Source organism: Grampus griseus (assembly GCF_964374135.1).
Source record: "Grampus griseus genome assembly, chromosome: 4".
NCBI classification, from domain to species: domain Eukaryota; kingdom Metazoa; phylum Chordata; class Mammalia; order Artiodactyla; family Delphinidae; genus Grampus; species Grampus griseus.
Genome location: NC_138997.1, coordinates 32,727,245 through 32,739,756, shown reverse-complemented (window position 1 = coordinate 32,739,756; position 12,512 = coordinate 32,727,245). Strand labels below are relative to the sequence as shown.

At 37.6% G+C, this 12,512-nt stretch overlaps 1 protein-coding gene across 1 annotated transcript in view; it reads left to right on the top strand.

Annotated features, from left to right (window-relative positions):
- DCHS2 (dachsous cadherin-related 2) overlaps positions 1-11,916 on the top strand; it is a gene marked incomplete at both ends in the record, with an annotated part of 287,003 nt that extends 275,087 nt beyond the window's left edge. The window contains 4 exons of the mRNA XM_082653510.1: positions 3,138-3,268; positions 5,925-6,211; positions 7,191-7,323; positions 9,290-11,916. Coding sequence (XP_082509636.1) covers positions 3,138-3,268; positions 5,925-6,211; positions 7,191-7,323; positions 9,290-11,916 — 3,178 coding nt within the window. The remainder of the gene's footprint in view (positions 1-3,137; positions 3,269-5,924; positions 6,212-7,190; positions 7,324-9,289) is intronic.
- Positions 11,917-12,512: the final 596 nt, after the last annotated feature.

Sequence of the window (12,512 nt, the reverse complement as noted above, 5' to 3'; positions counted from 1 at the left end):
CAAGGGGACTTGATTGTTCTGGATTTTGAGTTTAAAAGAATCTTTAAGCTATTTTTAGCTCGATATCTCACCCTGCCCTTTGCCATGTTTTGAGCTTCTCCTTGGTTATATGAGGGCAAATCTGTTTCTCACTCATCCTTATCTCTTTACAAATGCAGAATGCATTTTAATCTATGGTTTTCTCTGGCCCACTTATCTGTAACCACTTCTCAATCTGCTTGCATTTTCCAGAAATTAGTTTAAATTTCTCCCCCACTCCACTCACTAATATCTTCTCACATTTTCTTTTTTAGCCTTATCAACATATACCTTATTTTAAATTCTTTTGCCATCATTACAGCAGAATGTCTAGAGGAAGAGGAAATAAAACGTGTGTAGATATAACCAGAAGTCATAGCTCTTCCTTTCAAAGGTGTTATGATTTTGGCTGATATTTTTATTTCTCTTGGAATTTCAGCAGGAACACTTAATTCTGGGTATACTTTTAATATATTGTTGAGAGAGAGTTTTGAAAAAGTCCTCTACCACCATCTTAAATATTAAGGCAATCAGAAAAGATTCTGCCTGGTCAAAGTCTCATTTAAACTTTAACATAGTAAGAAATAGCTTTCCATCAGTGGTAGAGTAGGAGAACTATGCTCTGAACTAGAATGGGACTGTCTTTATCTGGTCAGCTTCATTTATTGTCTCTGCTGATATACTAATCAGGGCAGCAGTTCTGGAACATGGAACCAGTTGGACCAGCTAAGAGTTTTACAAAATCTGCCAGGGAGCCATCACAGAAAACTTGAGGTCCCTTAGAAGTTATGTGTAGAATTTCAGTGGATCTACCTTCATAATTTTTCATTTGTTCTTCAAACCATTGACTTGTCCTTTTGTTTTGAAACAGAATCATATTTCTCTCTATATCAAAGAATCTTGCTTTTTTAACCTGACATAGGCATTACATGGAACCCCTGAAGTTATAGTACTGTGAAAATAAGAGTGGTTAAGGCTACAGTGGAAGAATCAACAGAGCCATACTTTGATGTCTTGGCTGAGACTTTAGTATGACATTGGGGAGGGGCAGGCAGCAGGGGCAGAGAACATGATGAGTTGATTATTTTTAGTAAAATTTTTCCATGTGTACCTGACTTACATTCATGCTAACAAAATTAACTTTCTACATGGAATTATTCCTATGCTCTAGAAATGTGAAATTTAAATAGTTGTTCTACTGATGTCCCCACTTCAATAGTGTAGAAAGCAGCCTGTGTTCTTCATGAGCAATAGATAAGTAGTGATCATTTGCTACTAAGTGGAATTTAAACCAACAAAAAGTTGATACTTATTTTACATCATTTTAAACATTTAAGGTTGGAAGATAAAGAACACTTATCAGGTAAGCTAATAATGGAAAATAAAGTAGAAGTGTGTCAACTTCCAAGTCTCCGTTTCTTAAAAGATAGTATCACCAACTGGCTAAGACTAATTCCACTTCTGAAATGAAGATCATCTTCCAATTGACAGCTTAGTTTATTACTCAGCTACCCTTCTGGAACTCATAGTGTTTAGAGGGGAGTGAAAAGCTAATGATTATGCATTAGGGTGTGATATATACACAGTAAGAGAGGCATATTGAAAAGTATCATATAGTAGAGCACAAGCTTTCCAGTCAACCAAGACCTGGGCTTGAATCCTGGCTCTGTCATCTGATACATTTATAATCTTGAGCAAATCTTGAGAAACCAGTGCTCAAAATATATTAAAGAAAATCAAATAAGACAAGACATCTACCCTTAAGGAACTTATAGGAGAGGCAGACAAATCATTAAGAAGAAAAGGTGATGATTGCTATGGTGGAAGAATGTACAGGGTGCTATGGGGTAGAGAAAGGGGCATCTAAATCAGATGAAAGGTCAGTGAAATCTTACAGAGATGTGAGCTTTGAAAGGCAAAGATGGTGTAGGGACCAGAATTCCAGGCAGAAGCTGTGTCATAGAAGATCGTGTATGTGCACAAGGCTGTATTACTTCTTGTAGACATGGAAAGCTAAGGAAAAGTTTTAAATAGGGGAGTCAGGTTTTCAAACCAGGATTTTTGATAGAGCAATTGAGGAGTTGCAATGTGGAGGATGAAGAGGAGCAGGTGAGACTTGCAGTAGGCAGATTGATGAGTAACAAGTACTCCAGTTGAGAAAAGGTATAATGAATACACAGAATGCCAGGTAAAGATGATGAGGGGATGAGGCTACAATGACCAACTTGTCCTAGTTTGCCTAGGACTGTCCTGTTTTAAAAAAAACTGAAAGTCCCATGCCCCGGGAAACCTTTCAGTTCCTGCAAAGCAAGATGGTGGATCAGCCCATCTGAGGCTCTGAAGGTAGGAGTGAAATGGATGGGGACACTGATCCAAGTCATATTCAGATGGTAAAATCTATAAGACTCATAACTAGTTGGATGTTGTCAGGGTGGTGACAGAAAGGGAGAAGTTGAAGACACTAATCAGGTTTCTAAGTTGGCTGCTGGAGTAGCGAGTTGTACCATCATCTGAGAGAGATTGAATCACTGTGTGTAAATTCTTTCAAATCATGGACTTTTACCTCTACTTTATAGTCCTAGTCAATAGTGCCTCTTTTGCACATGTATTATTCATGGCAGTTCCCTCTCTTAATTCTACAATTTTGATTGATTTGCAATTTAGATCTGAAAAAAAAATAATACAAAGCAATCTTTTAGTGGCTCTACCTTTTGTTAGTGCAGTAACATGGAAATATGTAGCAGTACCCAGGCCATGTGTCCAGGCTGGAGGCAATCTCCTTATCTAAAAAACAGGTGCTGGTGTTTGTACTTTTTAGGTTGTTCTTAGTAGAAAGGACTGAATTTTATAGTCGGTCTCCTAGAGAGAGTTCATCTGTTTTAAATACTTCACAACCCCTAGTCTTTGGATTTGATTCCCTAAATGTGTCAAAAACAAATACATTTCAGGCTACCATTCTTATGAAATAAATTTTAAATGATGCCATTTAGAAAAGTCAGGGGAGACATAAAAGTAGCTATTCAGCTCATTTTTAAGTTTTCAACTGGATATTTCATATTTATGTTGTTTTCTCATTCTCTGAATGATGGATAACATTCCTTGATTCTTTTCCAAACCAGCTTGATTGTACAAGCCACAGATAAAGGTATACCCAGGCTTTCTGGTACAACTGTGATCAAGATACAAGTGACTGATACAAATGACAATGCCCCGGCTTTTCTCCCCTCTGAAGCAGTGGAAGTTGCAGAAAGTAAGTGTGGTGATTTGAAATATCAAACTTGTATATCATCTACAATTTTTTCAGCTGGGTGCTATGTGAAATATAAGTACTAATCCTCAACAACCACATAACATAAGTAGTTTTTATCTTCATTTTACAAAATAGAAAATGTCAAAGAAGTTAAAAGTTAAAGTTGGGATTTGCATTCAAACCAGCAGGAGGCTGGTTTCCCAAGGTCAAACCAGCATTCCACACAGCTTCTTTATGTGTATGGACATTGCTTAAAAGTGAAATCTCTATGAAGAGCATCTTTTGTTGACTGCGTTGCTCACCATAAAGCTCCCCTGAGAGGCAGTGATGTTCTTAGACTAATAACACTATTAGTCTTTGTGTTGCTGAACTCAGGTCTGGCTGTTCACCACTCGAAAGCCAAACTCAAGAGGCAAGTGTTGAAAGGAAAGGCTGATTTTTTTCAGGAGGCCAGTAATTGGGAGGGGAAAACATACGTGTGTCCAAAGGCCAATTCCCCACTGCTGATCAGGGGGCAAGAGCTTCTAAAGGGGAGTTTCATGGGTGTACAGCCAGAGGGAGGGGGCTATGAGCAGAAGAGCACAGTCAGCTCTGAGGATCAAGTTGAAATTTGTCATGTGGTGGTCTGATCAGCATCATCTTGATTGCTTTAAGCCCAGTTAATCTTCAGTTCCAGGGTCGGTTTGTTCCCATTTCTTTAAGGCTGGTTCTCAGAATTGTGGCAGCTTATGTCATGGCTACAGCCTGGCCATCATATAGTTAACTTCTTGATCTGGTAGAGGTTTCAGTATCTACAAAACAGCTCAAAGAATATGGCCCAGAATATTATCTATAGCCCTTGAGGAGGAGCTAAAGGTCCTTGACCATGCTTAATGACTAAACTATTATGATTTTGTCCTGTTTGACTACTTTTCTTTTGTTTCTGTATTTCCTCACTTCTCTGATTAAATTTATTTATTTATTTATTTTCATTTTTTGGTCATGCCATGAGGCTTGTGGGATCTTAATTTCCCTACCAGGAATTGAACCCAGGCCCTCAGCAGTGAAAGCATGGAGTCCTAACCACTGGACCACCAGGGAATTCCCTAAATCTATTCTTTGACTAAAATTTTTCTACAGACAAAAGAAAGGGGGAGGACATGGTGGGGAATCTGTCCCAGGAAAGCCCCATAAGGTTCTGCTCGGTTTTATTTGCAGTACACTAATGACAAGTAATAAGTGAAGGGAGTTGGATGTTCCTCGCACAGAGTTATCATTTTCCTCTAGTGTAAACTAAACTTCAACATTTGCAGAAAAATTTTACCACATTAATGGTAGAGGTTGAAAATACAAAGTTTTACGTTATATTCTGATTAGCCTTAATTGTTTGGGTCTCTGGGTTATATGAAGACTCCATAGTCTGTGATCTCAAAGTTGTTTGTGGTCAATGGCTGTACTGGTAAAATCCAACCCAACTTTTTATAGTTGAAGTTGCAAATAGTGGCCCTTCACTATCCTCTCTCCTTTCACTCTTAATATCCAACTTCTTCCTAAAATGTGCTTAACATTTTGTTATGTTCACTTTCCAAACAAATTATAAACATTACTGCTTGCAGAGGGCTATATTCCAGAAATTTTTATATATAAGTATACCTACAAATATTTTTAAAAATCTAAAATACTCTGCCAATAAAAAATTGTCTAGTTTTGCCCCTCACCAGTTGGATATATTTTTCCCAGCTTTTACTGAAGGTAAGAGTACATGCACTGGAATCAAAATGCAGCAATGTGCACAGGATAAATATATCACAAGAACAAGCTGTATAAATCAAAACATACCGAAAGGGGTCAAGTGTGGTTGGTGTATGTCAAGAATGTTCAAATTTGAAACATGAAAATTATGAGTCTCCCACACAGTGCAACTATTCTGAATGCCTTGGCATCTTCTTTCCACCTGCACCATACCTGTCAGCTCCAAAACAAAGTCCCTGTCTTGGCAGTTTAGGCTAGAGAACATATATGACATGTGAGACATTTACCATGTCATCTATTTGTGATTTTTTTTGGTGAATAATATTAGATATCTGTTTTCATCACTAGTATGATGTACACTTTCTATAGTCTTTATAATTTTGAGAGTCAGATTTTAAGAGAAGGAAGCAGTGTGTACCACTCAAAAGAAATAATTTTATAAAAATGAATATAAGGAACTAAGTATCTATTTCTAACTTTAGCATCCAAATATTTTCATTTAAATCTTGCCTACTTTTCATAAATTTATGTTTTGTATTAATGTTTTGAGTAATAACCTTCCTCCCACCCACATCCCCATTAATATATGGTTTTGATATAGAAACTATATAGTACAAATAAGTGGCTTAGAATGTTTCTTGGTGCTGGAATTGTGTTATAAACATATGATGAAAAGTGTAATATAAAAATTGAATATACCCTACTTCCTCAATTCCATACTCACTGGTAAATTTTCACTTTTATTGGGCTCATAAATTCTTCAGAGTTTTTGTTCAGTTCATAACGAGCCTTGTATGAGAAATCATGCCAATAAATAGCAAATCATGTTGGACTTAAAATCAAAATGCTTGGATTGAACTGTTAAAGAAAAATATTTCAAAGGATGACTTTTAATGGAGACTGACAGTGGTCATGACTATTTCAGATTCTTTGCCTGGTGTAATTGTGACTCAGATATCAGTTCATGATGTGGATTTGAATCCAGCTTTCATCTTCAGTTTCGTCAAAGAGAGTAATCCTGGAACTAAGTTCGCTATTGATCGGAACACTGGGGTAGTGGTGCTAGTGAAAACACTGGACTTTGAAGAAGCTACTGAATATGAGCTGCATATCCAAATTTCAGATTTGGTGCACCACACGGAAGGGACACTCATCGTCCATGTGCTGGACGTCAATGATAACCCACCAGTATTTTCTCAAGATTCTTACCAGGTAGAGAACTTAAGAGATGTTGAAACTTGAAAGAATAGGGAATAATGTTGACACTAATTTAGACAAACAGACAGTATTCACTGCTTTTACTGCCTAAGTTGTTGCTGAGAGTTTTATATTTAATATTATGGAGGATAGAAGTACATATGGAATTGAATATCACATTCAATTCAATTTCTTAGGTATGTGTCACAAATCATCATATGAAAGTATGTCACCATTTTTCTAGTTTTTAGGGATTGGGATCCAGTTGTTCATAATAATTGGGACTTGCCTAATATTTGCAAAGCCACAAATAAGACAATAAGGTAGTTTGGATTATCTGCAGTTAATTTGAGAAAACCTTTTCTTTCCTAGACATGTATTTTTGAATATATTGATTAACATTTTGCAGAAACAAATCATGAACAAAACTCTACAGTGTAAACTGTAGATTTTAGAGCATAGTATATGTTTATAGAAGTAAGGACAATGATAACATTCACCTAAGTACTTGGATATGGGCTCCAGGACTCTTGAATGTAACAAATGCAAGGTTTACCTGTAAACACAGGAGAGAAACTAACAAATGCAAGGTTTACCTGTAAACACAGGAGAGAAGCTAACCTAAGTAATGATCTTCTGTGAAGGCTTGTTAAATAATACAATGCTCATAATTATAAAATGTACAGTATAATAATACATTAGTAAATGCATTAGCTGTCCTCTACCACACAGAAATAATTTTTAGAAGGAAAATTTTTCATAATAAAAATCAAAACTGAATGAAAAATTTTAAAAGTTTTTGTTTTTCTGAATTCTGGAACTGCTAATACAATCTTCTTAATATGTTCACTCTATAAATTAATCTGCCTAAAAAAGTCAGGTTCTCTATCTTTACTATAAGCAAAATGAATAAAAGGGCCTCAGGTTCTGACCCTGCTCATAAAAATAGCTACAACCTTTAAGCACAGTGCCCATCGCCCTCTTTTCCCCTCAGGTCACCATTTCCGAATCGGTGCCTGTGGGGCACGCAGTGCTGACCGTGGTGGCCACAGATGTGGAAAGCAACGAGAACATTTCTTACAGGATCCTTTCTTCTTCTAAGACATTTTCAATTGATCCTACAAATGGTGAGTTATTTATAGTGGCTTTAACATTCATAGGTTTGAGTTACAGGGTGGAAGCCTGAAATAATCCTTTCCAAATGTGCCACCTCCATCCCCACACGCTGGTATCAAAGACACCACCTTCTTATTTCTCTTCACGTCAAATGCTGTGGTAGCAGATCCTGGTGCTATTTCTCTTCTCCAACATCTCAATGGCTGGAAAGCAAAAGGAACTGATTAAATGCTGGCAAATGCACAGAAGTTCAGAGACCTCAGTATAGTAAATACCAGCTCATCCAGCCAACCAAGCACAGTTGAAGTAATTAGCCCAGGCCTCAACAAGAATCAAAATGAAGTCAAAGAGGTTCATTTAAAACTGAAAACTTCATGTTACCAGAGTTTAGAAGCTTTTTTTCCAAGCCAAGTACAAGAAGTTCAGTAACAGCATCACATATTCAACAAGGACCAAAAAAAAAAAAAAAAAAAAACCAAAAAAACAAAAAGGAAAATTATTTGAGCATCTCTACTAAGTGAAAACAATTGAGGATGTTTTGGTTTCTTTGATGTCTCCCAAGGCTCCTCGTTTTGTTATCAGAGATCAAGACATTTGTGGTTGTGAAATACATTCAGGCAAGGATTTCAGGTTAGAAAAGTAAAGCATTGTATAGAGAAAATTTAATAGCAAGTAGACATTAAAAGCTAAATTTGATAAAGATGAATAATTAGCAAAGTGCTGTCCCTAGCAGAGCACATGCTAGAAAAGAACAGGGCTGGGACACGTTACACTGTGCGTTCCCCATCTCCACCCACCACTGCGTTGTTTCACAAGTGAGAGCTGACTTATAAGTCAAACTCTGGATGATCGATGTTAATTAGGTTTACTCTGCTGATCACTTTGCAGTTACACAAATATCGAATCATTATTTTGTACACCTGAAACTAATATAATGTTATATGTCAATTATATTCTCAATTTTAAAAAGTTAACCTCAGGATTACCTGAAGGGAGAATTTAGTCACAAAATACCAGTATGAGGCCCTCAGAGTATGGTAACGGGCAGAAGTAGGTAATGTTGCCACACAGCCTGTAGATGAATGATTACTGGGTGGACTCGAACATGTCAAGAATTTGGCTTTCCTCTCTCTCTCTGTCTCGCTCTCTCTGCCACAGCAAATTGCAGTGTGACGTCGTCCCTCTGAGCACTCGATCCTGGCAACACTTTTGCTTGATATGCATTATCAACAGACTTTGCATTGATTAGAATGTTTTTAAAATCTTGAATATTATCAGGTCAACTGAGTTCATGGTGGGACCCAAACTGAAATGTGGCATTTAAAAGATACCATTTTGTATTCTTTCTTTGTGACCATACTTAAGACACATTTTCCTTAGAAAAATATCGTTACATACATACTTATAAAAATTATATATTTCTATATTTAAGATGATAAAACGTATTACACATATTTCATCAATAGGGGAAAAATCCACTTGCTGAATTAAACAAGAGCTTTAGGAAAAGCATCTCTAGAATTCAGCAATAGTTGTAAGTCTGCATTATCATATTTACTACTTTCATTTGACTAGCATGAGTGCCATCCAGCATTTCCAGAGTAAATATCTTTATGCCAGAATGTCTCTATACATGTGTCTATGCGTAGTAGAATGGGGTATAAGTTATTCAAATAAGAATACATTTTCTTTAAAAAGTAATAATGGAACAATTTACTATATAAAAATAAAATGTTTAAAAACTTATGGCAAAGTCATCTTCAAGCAGCACACATATTTAATAGTGTGAATGCCATGAATATTATTTCTGAATCTTAAGTGTTACAAAAGTATAAATGTAATAATCTAAATTTTCTATTTGGAGTTACCTTTGGTTGTAACTAACAGATATCTTTACATATTAGTAAATATTTGCTGACTAAGATGATCATGAAAATTTTACTTCACAACGTTGAAAGACTATGTCTTGTTTTTCAGGCACAGTATATACTATCAATCCCGTCTTACTTCTGGATAGAAAATCAACAATTCGATTTCTTGTTGAAGCCAGTGATGGTGGGATTCCTGACCTGAAGGCTGTTACCTTAGTGGAGATAGAAATACAAGATGTGAACAATTATGCCCCTGAGTTTGCAATAGAATATTATAATCTTAGCTTGAGTGAAGACACTCCAATTGGAAGCACACTTGTCACCTTTACAACTGTTGACCATGACTGGACCCATGAAAACACTCATGTTGAATATTCCATCATCAGTGGTAATTCACAGAACAATTTCTATGTGGAAACTAGTTTCATTCATTCAGAATATACTTACAAGCAAGTTGGTTACCTGGTGTTGATTCACAATCTGGACAGAGAAGCAACCGCCAGTCATAAGCTTGTCCTTCTGGCCTCTGACCATGGCTGCCCTCCACTGAGTTCCTCAGCCACTGTGTCAATAGCAGTACTCGATGTGGATGATAACCCACCTGCATTCAGCAGTCTGGAATATCATGCCCACATCAAGGAAGGTACCCCTCGAGGGAGCCCCATCACTGTGGTCTCAGCAAGTGACTGTGATGTGGCTTCACATGCAGAAATCGTCTACCACCTAATCTCTGGAAATGAGAAGGGGCATTTTCACTTAGAAGAAAAAACTGGAGTTCTTTATTTGATTAAACCTTTGGATTATGAAGAAACGATAAAATTTACTTTAACTCTCCAAGCTTCAGATGAAGAAAAGAAGCAGTTTTCTTTTGCAGTTGTGTTTGTCAATGTCCTGGATGATAATGACCATGCACCTCAGTTTATGTTCCCAAACTTGAACTGTGCTGTTCCTGAAAATCTTCCTGTTTTCTCCACCATATGTTCTGTAAATGCTTTGGATTTTGACACGGGTCCTTATGGAGACTTGACCTATTCTATAGTTTCACCCTGTTCTCTCCTTCATGAGATGCCGCATGATCATGACCTCTTCCTCATTGACCCCTTATCAGGGGATATTCGTGCTCAGCAAGTCCTTGACTATGAACATGACAAAAAATACTGCCTCACAGTTCAGGCCAAAGACAAGGGTGACTCAACAGCCTCCTTAATGGTTTGGGTGGATATTGAAGGGATAGATGAGTTTGAACCCATTTTCACTCAGGATCAATATTTTTTCAACCTCCCAGAAAAGAGTAATGTAAGACAATTGATTGGCAGAGTGGAAGCATCAGATGCAGATGCTGGTATTGATGGAGTTATTCTTTACTCCCTCGAAACTCCATCTCCCTTCTTTTCAGTAAATAAAACTAATGGAAATATTTATTTAAGTGGAGCCCTTCCCCTAATAAAAAGTCAAGTCAGCAAAGAAGACACCATCGAAATGAAAATAATTGCTCGTAGCCCCAAACCGGACTCCAAGTTTACATCTTGTACTGTTTTTGTGAATGTGTCTTTTTCCTTGGAAGGAAAACACTCCACAAAATCAGCTAGCAGCTTTTTGATCAGTCTCACTGTCTCCTTTTTAGTGTTTTTGTTACTTGTCTTCATTCTAATTGTACTTACTTTAAGACATAAACAAAAAGATGCAATAAACAATTTTGAAGAAAAGAAAACATCATCATCCTTAGATATCAGTGTGAGACCGACCAGGGATGCCAGCACGCTGAAACCCTTCCAAAAAACTAATGAGAGTGATAATGAGGTAGTGCCCGTGGACTCCATGCCTGAATGGTTGAGTTTAACAAGAATTATGGAGAAGGACATTGCACATCTGTACAGGCACTCAAACTCCAGTGGTCACTATTCTGTGGAAGGAGAAACTGCAGAAGATAAGGAAATCCAGAGGATAAATGAGCACCCTTACAGAAAGGACTCTGACTCAGCTCTGAGTGATCGGGAGTCCAGGGTGCCAGACTCCGGCATTCCAAGGGAATCAGACCAGCTCTCTTGTTTGTCTGGGGAAACTGATGTGGCGGTCACTGCTGAAACAGCAGAAACCAGCCATACATTTGAGGAAGGAGATCAAGGACAGGGCTGTGGCACTACCTATGTTCAAAATAACATCTTACTCCAGCCTCTAAAGAAGAGAGAGGGAAAAGTGGGCATCCTGGCTGATGTCAGAAAAGAGGCCGTCTTTATTTCAGGTGATCAGGAAGCAGGATGCGCAGCTCTTTCAACCCAGAGAAACTCTGATCATGATGTAAGAGGCAACTATCACTGGGATTATCTCCTCAGTTGGGAACCCAAGTTCCAACCTCTTGCATCAGTATTTAATGATATTGCAAAACTAAAGGATGAACACTTACATATACCTGGCATTCCAAAGGAGAAGAAATCTTTTGTTTTTCCACCACCTTTGATAACAGCAGTAGCCCAGCCCGGGATTAAAGCAGTTCCACCAAGATTGCCAGCCATAACCCTGGGGCAGGGACTTCGGAAATACCCACACTCCCCCATTCGCTATCATCAAAGTTCTCTGCCGAAAGCCATGACGCCTAGTTTTTCTCCATCCCTTTCTCTGCTGACCACACAGACCCCTGCCATAACCCCGCTGCTGTCAGATGGAGAGTTATTAGGAACACATCTGAGTGGTACATGCCATGAACCTAAAGCAGCAGATGAAGCTCAAATATAAAACAATTGTGATGTCAAGCACCTGGTCTCCATTGGTCATGAATGATTGGACAAAACATTCCTAAGTGAGCTCCTTGAGATTGGGTTCATTTATCTATGAGTGAGGGATATAATTTAGTCTAGGTTTTTAGAACCCTCTCATTTAAGTTTGGAGAATTTGTTTCAGTCTTAATGAGAAGTTACCCTGTCTTTTAACCTTTATGTTTTGCTCTCAGGACTCAAGTTTGTATATATTATGTAGTGTATATTCTGTCACACCTGGTCTTCTGTATGGTTAGATTTCCAAAGGACACAGTGAACTTGGCTGACTGCCAAAACGTTTATATGAAAATAAATGGAAATAAAGTATACTGTATTCTGGTCACTTTACTGCTGATGATTCTGCTATTTATAAAACAAATTAGTAAAGACTGAATAAAAAATGAGTGTAGGACAAAAAGTAGCAGAGAGGGGAAATTTGGAAGGATAAACAAGTTGTAAAGTGAAGCAGTTTTCTGCAGATCTGATATACTTGGAGATGCGTTTCCCCATTTTCCCCATAAGCCACACTTGGGGAGTTTAGCCATAATTTGAATTTACTATGGTGTCTTTTGGAAA